The sequence below is a fragment of the Ursus arctos genome, unplaced genomic scaffold, assembly GCF_023065955.2.
Source record: "Ursus arctos isolate Adak ecotype North America unplaced genomic scaffold, UrsArc2.0 scaffold_8, whole genome shotgun sequence".
NCBI lineage: Eukaryota > Metazoa > Chordata > Mammalia > Carnivora > Ursidae > Ursus > Ursus arctos.
This window is the reverse complement of record NW_026623100.1, coordinates 57324989-57345450: the sequence shown is the minus strand read 5'-3', so window position 1 is coordinate 57345450 and position 20462 is coordinate 57324989. Positions and strand designations below refer to the sequence as shown.

General features: G+C 42.9%; 1 protein-coding gene across 9 annotated transcripts in view; it reads left to right on the top strand.

The window, feature by feature from the left end:
• Positions 1-20462, top strand: part of CRIM1 (cysteine rich transmembrane BMP regulator 1) — a 187638-nt gene that overhangs the window by 32218 nt on the left and 134958 nt on the right. For 8 of the 9 annotated variants that reach the window (XM_026478799.4, XM_048222724.2, XM_048222722.2 and 5 more), the window contains exon 2: positions 7177-7350. The exons of the other annotated variant lie outside the window; for it this stretch is intronic. In XM_026478799.4, the coding sequence (XP_026334584.1) occupies positions 7177-7350 (174 nt within the window). The remainder of the gene's footprint in view (positions 1-7176; positions 7351-20462) is intronic. 9 annotated transcript variants of the gene reach the window in all.

Below are 20462 nucleotides of genomic sequence, written 5' to 3'. Positions count from 1 at the left end.
CACCCTTGGCTTGCCTTCCTATGCATAGCGACTGTTTTCCATTCCTCAGACTGGTCTGATAAATGAGAAACTATTTTAAATTGTGACTGCTACAAGCCTGTGACTCTCTGACGCTACTCCCAGTACATTGTCGGCATTGGGCAATTTCATCCAAGGCGGCAGAATCGAGGAGACGTGAGCATGAAGGCTAAAGGGACCTCGTGAATTGTCCATCCCGCCCCTTCTTTAGTAATGAGAGCTACATGCCTTATTCAAGGTTGCTCTGCAAACTAATGACAGAACTAGGGTTGTGGTCTCCTGGGTCAGGCACTCTCCAGGAGGAGAACAGCTGTCTGGGCCGTCTGTTTTTCTCTACACAATTTAAGACAGATAGTTCCTAATTTAGGCAGAATTGCGAAATAGGAGAACTGAGTTCTCTAGTCCCAGGCTCTGCTCTCCTCTTCTTGTTTCATGAATTCCTTGCTTTTAGAGATACTTCTTGCCTTCTCTTAAGCTCCTCTCTATTCCTATTAGCTTCCTGCTCTCAAAAAGGAAATTATTATTTTATTCATACACTTGTTATGGTTTTGGTTAGAATGGCCGAAAATTGTACTGTAAACTCCTGCTTCCTTGCATCTGGAATCCCTAGCACCTTGCTCAGTTCTTGATGTATCACAGACACCACTATCTGAGGAACAGGGTAGGAAGGAAGGAAGGATGGTTGGTTGGTTGGTTGGCTGGATGAATTTGCATTCTGTAGTTCATCTCTGGACCTCTTCTGTTAGACGTATTGCTAAGGTGTCTGACAAAAATTGTAACAGTGAAACATACACTTACCATAAATGGATTTAGTAAATTGAATCAGTCCTGTTTGTTTTTCAGTGAATTCCCCACTTGGACATAATATGAATCAGTGGTCATGTTTGTTTGCTCTATATTTAGAGATTTGCATCAGTTTAAGAAGTTAGTCTTCAAAAAATATTTGTGAGCATATTTTAGCATTTCCATTGTTTCCGATCCAGGGTTTGTCCACTCTGGTATACAGTTACATATGCTTAACATAGTTTCACTTTGTGGAAATGCCTGTAAAACAGATTTTTGTAACATGAATCATTTCTACTGATAACCATAATTTTGCCCTTCCTGCTTTGCACTGATTACAGCACCAGGAAGAGAGGGAGAGGGAAGCATTGGCTTTTGGAACATCCGCCTTAAGCTTGAAGCAGAGAGAATGAAAGCTCACCGCATTCGATTCCTCCTTGAGCAGAATGAATGCCTGATAACAGCCAGCCAGGAGCTGGGGGAGTTAAGAGTAGCAATTTTACATTACACTGGAGTTTCTAGGCTGGCATGGAAAGAGATGCCAGTATTAGCTATTTGCATCTTGCTGTAGCCACAGGGATATGTGAACAGCTGGAGAATTAATTTGATATATATTCCCAGAAGCTTCTCCTCTGCCAACAGAATTCCATTACTGTGAGCTTCTGAGTGTGTATTGTGAATTTGTTTCTTGCCTTTTAATATCTGCTATAGCATATTTCTGGTAAGTGGATTGCCACATAATGGGGTGCAGCTATATCTTGGTTTGGAGTAAACTCCATTAACCTAAGCTGATACAGGGTAGAAAAGGTAAGCCTTTGAGCATACCAAGGCCTGTGCCTCCAGGAAGTCAGAGATTTTCGATGAGCACACGGTAATGTGTCCAGTAAGTGCAGTCACACCTGAAACGTTTTATTCCATATTAGTGGCATTTAAGACACCAGCACGCAGATGGAAAGAGATTTTGAAGGGCAGAGCGGTGGACTCCAGAATCGGTCAGGCCAGAGTTGCAGTGGCTGGTTCCTGGAGCTGCTGCTTCCCACATCTGGAGTCGGATGCCTCCGTGCATCTTCTGAGACCCTTCTTCCGCCACATCCTCTTCTCTGGTACTCTCTTTCCTACCTTCGGGATTGAAACTCCTAACTAGCCCTCGCATTTAAAATCTTTTATGTCACAGGCGGAAGGAAGGGATTTCAGGCATCACTGAGAACGCTGGAAGATGCCTTGTGCAGGGTGAGACTGAATGTGGCTATTGGAAGAACAGGTGTTTTTGCTTTGGTACCATATGTGAGCTCTTAAAACAAAAACCAACATTCTGCAAAATCATTTACTACACTAAAAATGAGAGAGGTGTTGGGAAAGATAGGGCTGGGGGTAGGTCACTCAAAACCTACAGAACCGTATACGGAGAGGGTAGATCTAGACAATAAGAATCCAAATAAAAACACTGACACAGGTAAGCCGCCCATAGCGTTTGCACCTGGAGCCTGGACAGCCCGTCCTTTGCAGCCTCACCCCCAGGCTCCTGCTGCTTCTTTCAGGGCATGGCGCCTTGAAGACATTGACTTATAATGGAGACCAGGTTCATCAGAATTAAACCGAACATCCAAGGGTAGTTTCTTCATCATGATGTTTAAATACAGGGAGAAACACCTCTAGTTTTTTTTCATTTGCATTTGCAACCCCCCTGGGTAGTTTAATGTCATGAAAAGTTCAGCCACCGGAGCAGTCATTTCTCTCACTAGAGGAAGGAATTTATTTTTTATTATTTTTTATTTTTTTTAAAGATTTTATTTATTTATTTGACAGAGATAGAGACAGCCAGCAAGGGAGGGAACACAAGCAGGGGGAGTGGGAGAGGAAGAAGCAGGCTCATAGCGAAGGAGCCTGATGTGGGGCTCGATCCCACAACGCCGGGATCACGCCCTGAGCCCAAGGCAGATGCTTAACCGCTGTGCCACCCAGGCGCCCCTAGAGGAAGGAATTTAAACAAGATTATCAGCCTTTTCTTAAGGTGTTCGTTATTGCTGAGACTTTTCCTTTCGTGGTGAGAAAACTTGATCTTTGCGTAACATTAAGGTGCAGAGAAAAATCATGTATGAATCAACACAACGTTCGCATTTTATTGACTTCATTTTCCTTTTTCCCCAATTACGTATCGGCTAAATCCCCCTGAAGACACGTGTCTGTTTATGGTTTGGGGTAACCGTTAGGAGAAGAGGTACTCCGTAACCTTTGTCATTTCTCAGACCCGGATCCCATGCTGCCTTGGCCCGGGTGTATCGGCGAGACATGCTCTTTAGAACAGCGGCCCCGGGGGGATCCCAAGACCTTTTCAGGTAGTGCACGACGAGGGCCAAACTATTTCAGGGCCGTAGGAAAATGTTACTTTTATTCTGTGTGTCAGCCTTTGCTCTGCTGCCGCAAAGGCCGCGGTGGTCAAACTGCTGGCGTCCCCGCGTGAAGAGAGCTGGTGCGCCAGCGGCGCCCGTCATGGCGTCTGTCTCCTGCCCCTCGTACCGCCGCCTTACCACAGCTCGCGTGACCGCGCTGGGGGGTGGAGCGGGAAGTGGGTGAGAAGTAGTTGCTTCATCCCGAAGAACCGCGGGTGTCTCAGAGGAAAGCATCGCGTCTCGGGGTGTCTTCTAAGCACCCGAGTGGAGATGTCAGGCCAGTAGTTCTATAGGACCGTGTCTTCCCTGAGGTGCTTACCATACTTGGACGTACTCGAACATACGTGAATTTTAGTTCGTACATGGGATTATTAGATTTCTCTCATCTTACATTGAGAGAAAATAATTCAACGCCCCGATTTGGTGTCTTGCAGAAGTTACAAACTTAAAAATACACTTGCAGAGGTATCTCAGTTGTCTTTTCCGACTGGAGACTACGTCTTGTCTGGGAAGTACCAGGAAAAAGACTGCTTGAAATAAATATTTAGAGGGCGGTACTCCTGTTTTTAACTCCCTCCTCCCTCCCCACCCCGACCAGTCCCTAGGAGAAATCAGGAATCAGAGAATCAGAGGCTTCATCCTTGCGTTGTATATGGATTTACTTAAGAGAGATTTAAAAACATCAAATTTGCCAACCACTGTCCGCAGAACTGTCAGGCTCAGATTTGATTTCTGTAATCAAACCTCACTAAATTTTTGCTTTGAGTCCCTGTTGGTTGGCTGTTAAATTATTTTAAAGTATAATGTTCTGTAATAGAAAAACATAAACGCATTTGTCTCTGAAGCATGTGGTACTTGATCCTATAAAGCAATGGTTGCTAAGGGAACTATTTGCCAAGAAGAAAAACAAAGTATTGATTAAAGCAGGGGCATAGGATTAAAAAGATATCCTCTCAAAAAAGGAAATAAAGGTATAGAAGACACTTTGGGGTTCAGAGTCCACCGATTCCTAACTGGACATGGTGGCCATGCCATGTTTTGAGGGAACAGTCAGGCTTACCTGTGCATCTTCCCCTGCAGGCTGTTGCTGCTGCCAACAGGCCTCTACTGGGAACAAAGCAGGAATCAGTAAGGAGTTGGGGAGAGCATCAACGGCAGTTGCCTTTTAATTCGGATTCCACATTCAAAGAAAATGGTCTTCCCAGAAAACACATGGACAGCAGCATTGACCATACCAGTGATGAAATACATGGCTAGATATCTAGTGTAGGACTATTTTATATATATATCTATATCTAGATATCTAGATATCTATATATATATATAAAATATATATCTATATATATATTTTATATATATATCTATATAGATATCTAGATATAGTTATGTATAGATGTATATAGATATATTATAGTACTGTACATACAGTTAATGAACACTGTACTGTATATTATAGTATATTATAGTACTGTACATACAGTTAATGAACACTGTACTAAGTTCTAGGGTTAAGGGGGTTCAAAGTATGATAAGACCCGGGTCCTACACAGAAAGCTCTACCCAGTGGGGATGTTTGACTTACATAAAGCCAATACCACAGGGGACCAGAGGTCTGTGTACCTGCCTGAAGGAGCATGGAAAATGGGGCTGCTCGTAGTGGAGAAAACTTCCCAAAAGAGGTAACATTAAAACTGGGTCTTGATGGGTGAATAGGAGTTACCGTGGGAAGAAGGGAAGGGAGGTGTTCTAGGCAGATGATACTCCGTGAGCAGAGGTGGGGAAGTGGTTATTAAGGGTTTGTAGTGAGACTCCCAGGGTGCTTGGAGTATTAGGATGTGTGAGGGGCTGGTGAAAGATGAGTCTGTACAAGTACAAGCCATATCATGAAGAACCTTTTATTCTACAAGAAGAAGTTTGGGCTTTTTCTTGTTGGCAGGAGAGAACCACTGAGCAGTTTTATTTTTGAGGACGATGATTCTGATGACAGCATGGGGAAAGGGGTAGTGGAGGAGCAAGAGGATAGTGGCAGGGAGACTGGGGAGAGGATGTTGCAGTCCATCAGGAGAATGAGGTCTTGAGGGAGTTCCAATTCTAATGGAGGGAAAGGAGGTTTACTGTGGAAATACATCAGGAATCAGAATTCCCCTCAATTTGGTGATGGAGTAACTGTACATATTTATAAAAATAGTAATAAAGATTTCTTCTCAGACTATGATGGGGAAAAGGAGAAATAGATAAAGGAGAAACAGAAGAGACTAATTTTCCAGTGGTTCAAATGGTACTTGATTTCTTACAAGTTTTTAAGTTCCTAGGGTTGATTTAACTTTGAGTTACGGATTTGAATATAAAGTCACAAAAATTCCTTCGTGACAAATTTCACTGAACTGGGCTAGGAGAGGGGTACTAATAGCTTGTTCAACAAATAAATGTAGAGACGGGAAATCATTTATGTGTCCCATATATTATATATTATAACGGAAGACTAAATTATCAGCTACTTTCCCATGTTGAGTTTTTCATTATGTTCTTTTCTGGTTTTCCTTTCAGGATAATTTAGTAATTTCACTGTTATCTTGAAGGTAGGAATGTACCTTTGTGTGTTTACGTGTTATTTCTAAAAACCAAATACAGGCTAAACAGGAAGACATCTTAAAACAGATGAATTGTGTTTTTGCTTAAACTCGTAAAGTCGTTCTACTAAGAGCTGAGACTTTGATCAAGTAAGTGAGCCTGAAATCAGAACAGAGAGGTTTTCAAAGAATTGCCACGAAGCTCTTTAGAATATAAAGACCACTTGACAAGAAAATTATTTATTTCAGCGAGAGAGAACAGTCTTTTGCAGTAAGTTAGTGATGTCACCAGAAGTAAAATTTAGCTGTAAAAAAATTACAGCCATCTGTTTACACCGTCTTCTATGAAAACACATTCTCAAGATGGCTTGATACCTGCCTTTGTTTGAGCAACACGTTTAATCTTAAATTCAAGCACTTAAAAAAATTCTCTCCAGATATGGTTATCAGAAACATTTAGTATTTACCAGGTAGTACCTAGTTAAGGTACAATAAAGTATCTGTTAAAGATAATGTTAAGAGGGGGGGAAAACTCACAAAGTGGCCAGGAGATTCATAGAGAAAGAGTCCGATTTCCTGTGAGAGGTGTTTCAGCTGCGAGGAATGGCGTTAAGGATGGAGTCGGCCTATGGTTTTGTGTCATGCTTGTTTCATGTTTCTTTGGTCTGAGCTGGAGCCTACGAGCGTAGTTTTGAAATCTTTGTTTCTTACAGTCTACTCCTATCATTCCATGACCAGCACAGTGATTTGGTCTCAGCTTCACAGTAGGACTTCCGCAGCCTCTCAGGAAGCCGAAGCTCTCAGTTTTGTTGTCCTCTCTGGCTTTGGTTTTGGGCGGGGGTGGGGGGGCGGTGGGGGGGTGGGGGACATTAGCATCTGAACTGAAGTGTATAGGAGGAATCTCTGCCGCCGCCATATCCATTCTTCCTTCTTCCCAGGTGTCTGAGGTTTTAGGTTTATTAGCTGTCTTGATGTATTAAATTGCCAGCTGTTTTAAACCCAAAGCTCACCTCTACCAGATGGACTGAAAACAAACAAAAAACAACAACAACAAAAAAATCTGTGGGTATTTTTGAATCATTTTGTAGGTTGACAGAAGTGTCTCCTGTAATTTTATTGAAAGTAGGAAAATCCAGGAATCTTGTTTAAAATAACACGAGAGAAGTGGTGGTTCTTGATCACGCACATTTGTATGTGTGCTTTTTAATGTCTACATGTATGACTCTATTTCCCTTTTCTCACTTATTTGGAGGTTGGATTTCATTCATTTGTCAAATTGCAGCCAAAACCACCTTTCGTAAATCAAGGTGTCAATATCGGGTGTTAATCTTGACTTCTTTGCACATTTTTGCTTTCAAACAGGCCTTGGAATGAAGCTGCAAGCGAATAGTCTGTGGTTGTTCGTTGTTTTACAGATGAGAACTGGGACGATGACCAGCTGCTTGGTTTTGAACCCTGCAATGAAAACCTTGTCTCTGGCTGCAATATAATCAATGGGAAATGCGAATGTGACACCATTCGCACCTGCAACAATCCCTTTGAGTTTCCAAGGAAGGATATGTGCCTTTCAGCTTTGAAGAGGATTGAAGGTAAGTACTGTTCTCACAGTTGTCAGGCTGAGCGCTGTGTGGTATTTGAGCCTGAAGAGGCAAATACTGTGGTATTTGGTACCTTTTACAATCCCAGACAAAACGCGTACAGTTGACCGAGTACTCATGTGATAGTGTGTGTGCACACCATGTGCGTCTGTGTTTCCTGGAGGCCGCGAAACTGGTGATGCTGTGGTCTCATGGGCAGGGTAGTTTGTGCCAGCTCGCCGAGGTCACCTCTGCATACTGGATGATTTCACAAGTGGTGTGCTTGAGATCGGCATCTGTCGTCACCAGGTCCGTTCCACTTGATTTACCGTGGCGTGGTGCTCCACGAGGAGAGTGCTAACTAGAAACGCAGCTCATCTGGCAAGGAAGTGTGTCTCTTTAGCAGAGATGGGAGAATTGCACAGTGATGGTTGAAGGCTTACCTGGGTTTTGCCCCATGGCAAAACCGCATAGGTGTGGATGGGTCATTGGGTGCTTCGCCTGGGGAATGAAGTCAGACATTACATTAAAATAACAAAATTGTGCTAATATGTTCCGAAACTTTTGTACATTCCTGCATAAAACCCAGACAAAAGATGGGAGCCGTGGAAGTGTGATTCCTAGCTGCAGTAATCGCGAGCGGCATGCCCAGAGCTTGGTACCGTGGCTCGCAACCAGGATAAGCAAAGGATAAGGCCCCAGACCAGCATGAAACTCTCTCCTAGCTCCATGTTTCTCTTGGGGAACAAAAAGAGCCGAGCCAGACATTCTTAAGTATACCTGTTATCTCTAAAATGACGTCATTCTAAGATGGAGAGATTGGTAATAAGGTTTGGAATACCAAGGATTGTGAGATCTCATAAGGGCAGTATAGCAAGACTGAATTGTATTAAGTTTCCAGGTCATATTAAATGGTAATAAAGAATAAGAAATTTATAATAGCCTCTAAAATAGCTTTTTTTCTTCGTATTTACCAAGGCTGCTAAATCATTAAAAGAGATTGTAGTAGGAAACAATAGAAATAAAATTCTAGAACTACAGCGAGTCTTAGGTAACATTTAGTCTGGCCCTTCAATTGGAAAATTGGAAAACTGAGCTCCATGCAACTGCTCAGGAACAAGTCCAGGACTAACCGTGTAAAGTGTTCTTCCAGCTGCATCATGACATTGGACAACATGTCACCTAACTCATTTTTATCATCTTGTGGCTCTTTGCTCACCCCTGTCCCCACCTCATTGCTTGCCAAAAGAGAGTATTTTGCCAATTTTAGCATATAAACTTGCAGGGATATTGATGGAGTGGTCAAATATCTACTTAAATTAATCTAGTTACTCATACATATTGAAAATCACATGATGTAAAATACAGTAATTTTAGATGATTTTTGTCACTCTTAGGTTTCACAGAACTGTGCTGGGTGGGTTTTTTGGTTTTTTGTTTTTTGGTTTCGTTTTTGTTTTTTCCCCCAAAAGTTTCTTTTCTTTTCTTTTTTTTTTTTAAGATTTTATTTATTTATTTTGACAGAGAGAAACAGCCAGTGAAAGAGGGAACACAAGCAGGGGGAGTGGGAGAGGAAGAAGCAGGCTCCTAGCGGAGGAGCCTGATGTGGGGCTCGATCCCAGAACACAGGGATCACTCCCTGAGCCAAAGGCAGACGCCTAAGGACTGCGCCACCCAGGCGCCCCTCCCCCAAAAGTTTCTAATGTATCACTGTTGCTGCCACCCTCTTTGTTCAGGCCAGCTTCCAAGCCGTTTAACCCCTGTTCCCCGGCACGCTCTCCTCGCCACCATCTCAAAGGTCTGCCGCGTGGCAGGTTGTGAATCTAAGTGGTCACAAGAAGTTTAGTTCAAAATTCAGTGTCTTTTCACATAAAAGTGGGACAGTTGCATTTTTAATTAGTTAGGTGTGTATTTGTGATCTTTACAATGTCGAGATTAATGGCATGGATTTTTAAAGTGATTCTAAGTGGGCTGTTTACAAGGTCTAGCACTTCCAATTTTGAGAGCATTCCCTCAGGAATGATTACCGTAGCTGATTAAATTTCTTTACTTTTTTTTTTTTTAAAACGGATTCTGTCAGATGACCTCTATCTAATCCAAAAGTAGAACTGGTTGAGCTCATTTAATGTATCTTCTACAAAGAGTACTTTGTTTTTTCAAAATAAAGCACCCTGCGATATTCAAGATCTTGTAAGAAGTCCGTATTGGGGGATTTCCCTCCTCTGAGAAACAAGTTTGAAGGAGAAAGCCCTGCCTATATTCAAGTGTATATTGCCTGTGAGAGAATTAGTGATGATACAGTACTGTGTACGCTGGAGTTGTTAATAGCAATGAAGCCTTAGAATGCTTCTAGGAATTTAAGGCCAGAAAAGCGTGACCTGGACTTGTAGGGTAAGGTGTCATGGAAGAGGCAGAGTCTGAACAATTTGGAATTTGCATGGTGATGGGTTCTAAGAAGGAGAGCAATGTGGACAAAAGAATGAGACATAGAGGCAGGATTTACATGGTGTACCTAAGACGTGATGGGGGGGTGGTCTAAAAGAGCAAGGTTTTATGTTGATAGGTTAGAGGAAATCTTAAGGTGGGAGCAGCCTGGGGCTGAATGACAGTGTCTTTGCATCTCAGAGGGAGCTTAAGCCTGGTAATAGGAACTAGCAGGAACTATTGCAGGTTTATGAGCAGAGAGAATCAGAGGCCAGCGAAGCCCTGGATGGGCAGATGGGGACTGTGGAGGGATGCAGAGGGGGTTCGCAGGGGGGATGCTGCAGTCTGGAGGCTCCCTGGAGAGCTGTTCCAGTACTTCTCCTGCGGTGCCTCTAGAGACTGGACTGGGGGCTAGCAGGGAAACAGCAAGGAAGAGGAGGATACACACCATTTTGCTGAAAGAACCCAAAGTATCTGCTAACAGATAGTGTAACAGGGACGAAAATGCACAAAGATGATTCTAGGGTTCCCCACCTGAATAGCACAAGAATGATAGTACAAGTCACGGTGGTGGGGGCACTTTTGAGATGTTTGTGCTGATGTGAAACTGCAGAGTGGGGTGTTTGTTTTAGGGACATAGAGGGTCAAGAGGGGCTTTAAAAATACGAGGGAGATTACAGTATGTTTGAATGATGACTAGAATGATTTAGTAAAAAGCAAGAAAGCACTTAACATAAGAAAGGGCATGATTGCAGGAGCCAAGTGTTCAAGAGAGGAGCAAAGTTGTTCCTTTTTCTCAAACACGATAAAGCAAGGTTGTCAGCTGCCACCGAGGTGGGAGAAGAGGTGTGAGATACTGAGGAGGAGGAGGAGGAGGATGTAAACCAGACATCTCAGAGGGGGGACGAGCGCATTAACCAGGGCAGGGGCTTCCGCGCGTCCACGAGCGCGGACAGCTCACTGGGGGCTCGCAGTTACATGGTTGCTGGGCCACCAGCGACACAGTCGTGTGCTTCCTCCAGCTCCAGGGCACACGCAGCGTAGGCGGAGAGCTGGGTCTGACCAGGGTTAGGATTTTTCCTGGTAACATCTGATAGGAAGAGAAGGGCAGAGATCGAGGGTCACGCAGGAGTCTTCCCAGTGCTAGTGCGTGACCTGTGCCAGGGAGGACACAGCTCCACGCAGCACGTCCACCGTCCCATGTCGTGTGCTTCATGTGAACGAGGTTTCAGTTTTTAAAGGGGAAAGGGAAGAGTGATCTGAAAGTAGCAGTGAGAACAGAGGGGACGCCGCCCCACCCTCAGGTTTACGGAGTGTGGGGAAGGAAGCCGTCCCTCCACAAGAGGACTTCGAGGGACAGAGGAGCCTGGGGGTACCCAGGTTTCCGTGAAAACATGGAGGTGAGGGGAGAATGATGGCAGAAGGGATTGTGGTGATGATAGACTGTGAGTTCTAGAAGGCACAGGAGAAGGATTTGGGAGGGAGGGTTGTGCAGGGCATGGGTGATTTTGCAGGGCCAGTGAGGATAAGAGTCCAGTAACGATGAGTGACCCAGTAGCTTAGACTTGGTTCTTGGTGTTCTCTTGTGGGAAGGTGACTAGTTCATTCTAGTTAAAGCCCTCTTTGTAGGTCCATTCTTCAGGCAGTTTCTAGTGTTTAGGTGTACAGGGTCGGGGGTGGGGCAGAAGGACTAGTATTCTTGCCAGAGTGTAATGAGAAAGCACGTGTCTCCATTTCTGTGCTTTGGGAGTAAATTCTGAGCATGAGTTCTAAACATAACCACAGCAATATTTAAAAAAATGTGTGGAAGACATTGCAGGGCATTTCATTATCGTATTTATAGATTTATGAAGAATACTGGTGATTTCTGGGTATTAAGCAAGTTCCTGTTGAAAAGAGAAGGAGTTGGTCCTGGATTTTACCAAATGTTTTCTTTCCTAAAATACATGAACACATCACACCATAAGATCAGTTGGTCACAAATGCAGAGGCAACAGGACAGTGGGTAACAGCCACCCATGGCGCTGTGTGGAACGGCTTGTCAGAATCCTCTATACTTCTCTGTAGAGGTGGAAGTCTGATAAAGGGAATGGCCTGCAGGTCACCCCACCTTGATCTTGACAAAGCTTATAATTTTATGCTCCACTCCTTGATTTGGTATATGTTCATCCTTGATTTGGAATATGTTGTGCTGAGCTTCACAAAAGTTAAATTGATGGACCATCAGAGGAGGGGACGAAAGTAGCAAGAACAATACGAGTCCCTGCAGCTGCCTGGTTCTCTGGAGGAGCCGCTCCAAGCTTAATAACTATAGTCAGAGTGGCCACCGCAGATTTCCACGATACAGTGGATGACGCGGACCTTCAAGTGTGCATATGACTCCATGTTGGGGTCAGTGGCTTTTATTTTCTAAAAAATTATTACAGTTCAGAGTGGTCATACACTCAAAAAGTAGTCAGAAATATGAAACCAAGTTCAGGAAGGATGAAAAACACCCTGGCAAACATTCAAATGTTCATTCATCCAAAAAATATTTATTGAGTGCCAAATATGTACCGGGCAGAGATCTGGTGGCTAGGGATACAGCTGTCACGGAGCTGACATTCAAAAAGAGAGGGGTGACATGGAAATAAAAAAAAGGAACAGAAAATATTGTATAATGCGGTGGGAGTTACAAAAAACAATAATTAGGATGATATGAGAATTAACTGAGATTAGCGAGAAAATCGCTTTTAGATACAGAGGTCAGGGAAGTTTTCCATAAAGGGGCAACATTTACATTAAAATCTGAATGTAAGAGAGCATCAAATTTAGGATGATCTGACAGGAGAGAATTCCGTTCAGAGGGAACCACAAATGTGGAAAGTTCTAAGCCAGCTCGGTGTGTTGGAGGAATAGCAAGAAAAAGCAAGAAGGTCCATGAGACTGGAATGTCATGGGGGAGGAAGAGAAGGACGGGGATTAGTTCACATAATGCCTTGTAAGTTACGGTGAGGTGAATGGATTTTATCTTGAGGACATAGGAGAGCTATTAAAGGGTTTTGAACAGGGTATAGTGTAAGTTGGTTTGTGTGGCTTCAACAGTGCATCTGGTGGAGCAGAGACTTGTGGGAAGCCGCAAGATGCAAGAACGGGAACAGAGTCGCAGGTAGGGATTCTTTTGGTAGTTCAGGGAAGAGGTAATGGTGGTTCAGGCTTCACAGCTGGAGATGAAGGGATGGGTGGATTTGAGAAATAATTTGGAACTAGATTTGTTGATGGATTGCACATTGGGAGTGAGGGAAAGAGGAATCAAGGAGTACTCTTAGATTTTGGGTTTTAAGCAAAGCGGTGCCCTTTCCAAGGAGCAGGAGTAGATTTAAGGAAGATTCAAGAGTTTTGTTTTGGATAAATTAAATTTGACACCCAAGTAGAGCTATTTGTTACTTAAGTCATTTTTTATGTAATTAACTCAGTAAGTAGCATTTAAGCTCCATCGTAAGTATACTGAGGACTACAAAGATATATATTCCTGAGAGGAAGTCAGCCCTTTCCGCAAGGAGGTATAACTTTGTTGGGAGATTCTAGAGAAAAATAAAATCAACCCAGTCCACATGGAGGAGACTAGCTGAGGGAATATCTGTGTGGGATCCATCAAGTGTGTTCCGAAATACACTTTTTAGGCATTGCTGTATCACACATCATGTGGATTACTGGAATAGTATAGATTATGTGAAATTCACTCATGTTTGGAGACATACAGTGAACATTTTGCAAAAGGAGAAATTTCTCCTTTAGTTTAGCTAAAAGCACTTAGAGTCAATGTTAAATGATTTATAATTTAGGGCTGCATTTAATTACTTTTTTCTCTACAAGATATTTTAGAGAAAAGATAATCTGAAACGGGCATGTGATACTTTACATCATTGTCTTATATCGAGTAGACAAATAAGAACGGCTCAACATTAATAAGATGGATGAATCAAGCAAGGCTTTGTGGAGGAATGGGGAACCGAGTTCAACTCTGAGAAGTATGTTGGGTGGCTCAACAGAAGGGGCAGGAGAGAGTAAGAGCAGCCTTGGAGACAGAAAAGAGGATGGATAGAAGGGTGCAGATAGGAAATTACAGTGGTCGAGGCAGTGGGCTGTAGTGGCTGATTGACTTTGGAGCATGAGGAAAGTGATGACGGCCAGATTTGGGGAGGGGAGGGTGATTGTCAAGATAGATGCTCAGAGGGCACGAAGGGCAGGCTGTTGCGTGGTGTTACTTATTAGAATGTGGACCACAAGGAGAGCAGCTGTGTGGGAGGTTGGATGAGGTAGATATTGCGTGTGTTTTGTTGTGTTTGAGGTGTCTGTGGACATCAAGGGGAAGACAGGACTTAAGAGTCTGGAACTCAGAGATCTGGGCTGCAGATAAGATTCTGAGTCATCTTCCCAGGGAGAGTGTGGTGCTGTTAATGAGTATGTGAGGAGTATGAGTGTTTTTAGGAAGCTTAATGTGACAGTAATGTGCATCCCGGAGAACATTTGTGGCTGGCCGCGTTAGCGCTCCGCGAGGGCAGTGGTGGCGGTGCGGGAAGTGTTCCCCCAGCACAGGGAGAGAAAGCCTAGGGACCATCACTGGCGGCGAGCCCGAAGTTAGCCTTAAATGTCGCTGCCCCTGAGAGTGGGAGGTATAAAATGGAGTACATCATTTTAATGATTTATTATTGATGGATTGACCGATTTGTACGCCCTTATTCAAAAAAGCCTTTAAAAGTGTTTGAGAGCACAGACCCATACCTGAGAATAGGAGCGGGTCAGACCCATACCTGAGACTAGAGCCATTCGGGGTAGGACGCGAAGGCCAGTAAACAGTTGGATGGGAAGGTAAAGAATCGGCATTATAGCTGTACACTCTTTCGGTCCAGAAGAATCCTTTCAGCATTGTCTATAACCTTCTGAGGCTGCACCTTTCACTTCAGAGCTGTTTTCTTTCTTCATTCATCTTCATTCTTTATTCATTTATTTATTCAAAAAGGACCTATCGAGGGGCGCCTGGGTGGCACAGCGGTTAAGCGTCTGCCTTCGGCTCAGGGCGTGATCCCGGTGTTATGGGATCGAGCCCCACATCAGGCTCTTCCGCTATGAGCCTGCTTCTTCCTCTCCCACTCCCCCTGCTTGTGTTCCCTCTCTCGCTGGCTGTCTCTCTCTCTGTCAAATAAATAAATAAAATCTTTAAAAAAAAATAAAAAATAAAAAAAAAAGGACCTATTGAGCACATGCTGTCACTACAACTCAGAGTCTATCAGTTTGACTTTGTTTTGCATTTAACTGAGGGGCCATTTTCTAAATGACCGTAAAAGTGCAAGATGCATAGATAGAATCACATTTTAGATATGCTTTGGGAGCTTGCTTTTGATTTTTTAAAGAAATTTTGTAAGTGTCTTAAATGATATTTTTAAGCATTTATCTGTTCTGTTAATGTACATTGCATGGAATATATATGCTTAGGCAGAAATTAAAGGTTAGAGAAAAGATGAGAGAAGGGCATCTGGGTGGCTCAGTTGATTAAGCATCTGCCTTCAGCTCAGGTCATGATCCCAGGCTTCTGGGATTAAGCCCCACATGGGGCTCCCTGCTCAGCGGGGAGCCTGCTTCTCCCTCTCCCTCTGCCTGCCACTCCCCCTGCTTGTGCTCCCTCTCTCTCTCTCTCTCTCTCTGTCAAGTAAATAAATAAAAAATCTTTAAAAAGAAAAAAAGAAAGAAGATGAGAGAATTTATGTAGCTAGTTAGATACCTGTATTTTTTTCATCTGCTTAAAAGGAAGATTGAGTTTGCATTATATGGCTGTATGTTCCGATGCTACACTAAGTTTGACACAGACAAATGACTTCTGTTTTATAGAATTTTTCCTTTCAGTTTTTAAAAGCCTAAATAACAGTGGCTTCAGAGCCTTAATTTTAATTAATTATTCTGCGCTCTTAATTTACTCTTTCAGTCGTACCTGAGGAAATGTTAATATAATATGGCCTTGTTATTCCATTTTTAAGTGCTTTTTTTTTCCCAAACAGTGTAAGTGCTACATTTTAGTCTTGCTTATCTTTTTCTCAGTCTGTAGCCCACAGTACAACTTGTGCTGTGTGTGGCCTCATCAGATAGACTGCCTTGTGATGCCATCTGTAATATTAGTAGACAAAAATTTAATTAGTATGTAGAAAGAAATCGGATACTGAATGCTTTTATCCACACAACTTTTTTCACAAACATTTTGTGCTGGGAGTAGGGACAACACTCACACACCCACAAAAAAAGCACCCAAGGAAATGTGATCAAGTGGAGATGGGCGGATTCTTTAACATCCGTTCTGTCTTTGGGATAGTGCAACAGAATCCCCTCTTGACCCTCTAGGCACTGGAACTGTGCGGGAGGGAGACACTTTTAGCCGTAGCCGGACGTCTGCTGCCATCCCGTAGTATCAGTACAGGGATGATGGGGGCACCCAGCTCTGCCCCGACCCAAGTTCCCACACAGGGCTCACGGTCCATGGGGGAGGCCTGGGCATCACGCGCACAGGGAGCTCCCTCGATCCCTTAGGCTTGAGAGAGCTTAATGGACACACTGAGATTTTGATTGACAGGGACTGGATTGGGGCTGGTGGGTCTGCGTTTCCAGTGAGCCCCCAGGAGAGGCTGCGGGGCTCGTTCGTCACCACACTGAGCCGCAGTCATAGAGGGCTGGGGCGAATCTACCTCCCTGGGAGAGAACATCTTACCTTTAAGTGATCATGGGACTTACTGTTGATTTCTACTACTTTCATTGCTTTTAAATAGAAAGCGTCTGTTATAAAGCCTGTTTTCAAAGAGTAATACATAGTAATGGTTTTATCATATAATTTTTTATCCAAGTCAATATTAAAAGAAACTAAAACCCAATTGAGGTGTTTCATAGTACACACGTCGGATCACATGATGAGAAACTAAACAAATCCCAAGACTTGGGTGCTGAGGAAGTTGCTTTTAGTAGAGGTGATCCTTTCTAGAAGTTTACCTATTTGATCTTTGCTGAACACTAGAAAAATATCTCAGACCTTAGGTTTGTGGATTTTTTTTAAAATTGTGTCGATCGACATGGTATTAAATGTCATTATCCCCAAATCTTTCCTATAATATTGACTGTAGTAAAAATGATCCAGTGTAATCATTAATTCACAGGATCAGAGGTACTGAAAGTCAAATCATACGTTTCCCCAAAATATGACTGCTATAAAGTGCATTTATAAGGTCCTTAGAGCTCATCAGTACTGTAATTATTTGGTTGAAGGGAGGATAGAAATGGGGTGAGAATAGAACATTTCAGGGGAAGAACCTTTGGGAAGTACTTGGCCTTTATATAATCCTTGATAATGGAATATATGTACTTAACTACCAGAATAATAACAATAAACAAAAAGATAATCTCTCAAGCTCTGACTCTTCCTTCTTCAGAAGCCAAGCGTGCTACGTTGCAGGGGCTGCTCCTTCTCTACTCCAGGACTTCCACCAATTCAGAATTTTTAAGTTAGTCACGCGCTTCATTAAAATTACTCATTGCAGATTGTTTTTCTTAGGGTAGTTGTATCTGAAACCAATATTACGCTTGTGAATGGATTGCTTTAGCTCATATAAATAGTTTTTAAAAAATTATTTTCAAGGAGTTCCATTTGCAATGCTTAACAAGTATGGAGACACTAACCCTTCCCTGACCAATTAGAAAAAGCCATTTAACCTTACCTTCCAGGTGGCTGAGGGTCCTCATTACCATCAAGGTCCCCCTGATTGTGATTTTTCCTTTAGCTGTCCAAGTGTCATTAAAGATGCATGCTTAATGAAGACAGTAGGCTTTCATGCAACATTAAATCTCTGTCGCTGCCCCCCTCTCTTTGTAAAAACAATCAGAAATCGGTAATGGGATCAATCTTTTCTTTGTAGGAGCACATATTTTAAAGTGACTTTTTTTTTTTTTTTAAAGATTTTATTTATTTATCGACAGAGATAGAGACAGCCAGCGAGAGAGGGAACACAAGCAGGGGGAGTGGGAGAGGAAGAAGCAGGCTCATAGCGGAGGAGCCTGATGTGGGGCTCGATCCCAGAACGCCAGGATCACGCCCTGAGCCGAAGGCAGACGCTTAACCGCTGTGCCACCCAGGCGCCCCTAAAGTGACTTTGAAATCTAAATCTATGTATTTCATTTTAGATTCCAGCAACGTCATAGGGAAGGAAAGCATAGACACCGTTATTTATTTTCATAAGTAGTAGACTTTTTTATTTAGGTTGACAACTAAATCAGTATTTTAGAATTTTATGTTGTAGGTACAAATTGTTGTTTTGATGTCTTGATAACTGGTACGGGAAAAAAAAGAGGGGGGGCTACCAAAAGGCGGAAACCAGTTTCAAATATCTGGGAAATCAAAACAGGAAACTCAAGGAACTTGGCATGAGACCAGCTGGAGGGGAGCACTTGCTTGAATAATTATACCTGCATTTTAACTGTTGGAAGTCATAAAGTGACCTTCTGGTTGTTGTGATTTCTTGTGCCCAGCAAAAAAAAAAACCCTGTCATGATTAAATATTTTATATCCTGGTGTGTAGGAGGGGAGTGTGTGTGTCTGTCTGTCTGTGTATGTCTGTGCAGAGGAGTGTTTTATTCAACCACATTGGGGTTCCAGGAAATGGTGTAAACAAATCTTCAATCTGACCCTTAGAATGATACTTTCTATGCAGTTACATGTAAATAATAGTGTTCTGTGCCACTTGTTAATGTCCCCCCTTCCTTCTTTGCTTTAACTCATTCTCTGTGCTCTCAAGACATCTCTTCCGTCCAAATTGTTTGTAGTCCAGACGTCTGTCTGTCCTCTTCCTATGTATACATGCTCCCAGGTTGGTACAGGAGTACCAGAAGTTGTAGGTGAGTGATATTTGCCACAAGTGTATGCTTGTTTAAAGATTAAATACCATCTACTGAGTATATATTTTTTAAAGCACGCTTATTGTTAAAAGGACAAAAAAGAACCTGATGCTTTCAGTCAGAGAAATGGTATTCTTTGGGGGCCAAGCAGAGGACTTTCCTATTTCATCTATCAGAGACGCTAAAGAAATGTTGGTCTGAGGCTCGCCTTTAGCAGGTGAACGTTTCAGCTTCTGGGTAACCCTGAGCAGGCCCTTGCGTTTCTGTGGTTTCTGACTTGGCTGTAGGTGACCTTCCAGTTATTCCCAGGGCTTGGCGTGTGCTCTGTCGTGAAGAGCTGCTGAGTTGCTGCTTTGCCCAGCTGTGTCCTGCTAAATCCTGGCCCCCACAAGGGTGTTTCCTGACATGAGCAAATGATTTGGAATCCTGACCTTCTGAGCTGCTTCAAAGGGAGCCTGACTACTCCCCATAGAAGAGTTGGACTTGTACCTTCTCTGTCCTCCTGCCCCAGGCCAGCTGTCTCCATCAACCATCCATCCAGAGGGTGTGGGCCTTCAGGAATTGTCATTCCCAAACTCAGGCCATTAAAACCTCATTAGTTAGTGTAATTAGTATTCCAAAACCATAATCTGGGATCTTGGACAACTCAGGCAAAGTTGGTGGTTTTAATTTGCAGTCCATCAAAAAGTAATCATTTCAGATGTCCTTATAATTGTATCCATATAGGTAAGAATTCTCTGGTAAATACTGTGCTTTTACCCTTTTTCCAGCCTTGCCAGTATTACATAGTTTCTACTACCTTGATTAAGAGACCCTAATGGGGAAAAAAAAAGACTTTTTTGAATAAAGAGGGTTTTTAATTTTTAAAACAACAAAGAAATCTATTGCAGTCACACATAAAGATAGACTTTGAGTCAAAGCCACAATTTCTTCCACTTCTTAGTGAAGGTTAATGGAGCCAACCTAAAGTGAAAATGGTGAAGACTGCCAATTTGCCTTTTTTCCTCGGTGACCACCCCATTCTGTTCTTTCAGTTTTTTCCCCACCTCAGAAGCCCGGCTACCTCTTTCTCTCTTTACCACCAGCTCCTGTAATCTAGGCAAAATGTTGAATACTCTGTGATTACACTCTAGAATGTTACCTCAGCTAGCTCATGCATTTTAATCCTTTCTAATTGTGAAATTCCTATGAAAGGCCTTCAGTCCAGACGTAGGAAAGCTCTTTAGGATGGAGCAGGGATCCCGGAAGTCAGTCCTGCCCCTTCCCGAGAGCTTGTCCCCACACCTGGGGCGCACAGGCCTGGGGCCAGCCCAGCTGCATGGCTGCATTTGAGGGGATATGGAAAGGATCTTGCCCTGAGAAGATGGCTGTAGTACCTCAGTGGCCATTCCCAGTCTGAATAGGGTTGTGCATGGGAGGCCTTCTAGAAGATACTGAGAAGCAAAACAATAAATCAGAGCTCACTTTAATTTGTTTAAAAGCTATTTTATGACTCATAGGCATATTATGTTTACTCTTACAACTGGTGGGTGCTTCTGTCTTCTTTGTGAAATATATAGCTTTCTCAAGAAAGATATTTAAGAGCACTAGAATTCAATATTTGGGGCTTTTTAAAGAAATATTCTAATAAAAATAAAATGTGACTCATTCTCTAGTTCGTACCAACCACTGCATTTATATGTTCTCCGTGCCTTTTGGCTTTCTCATTGCTAATCACAGCAGAACCTTCTGAATGCTTTCTGACTACACATGCTGTTCTGAGCATTTGAATAATTTTGAAACCAATGAGACCA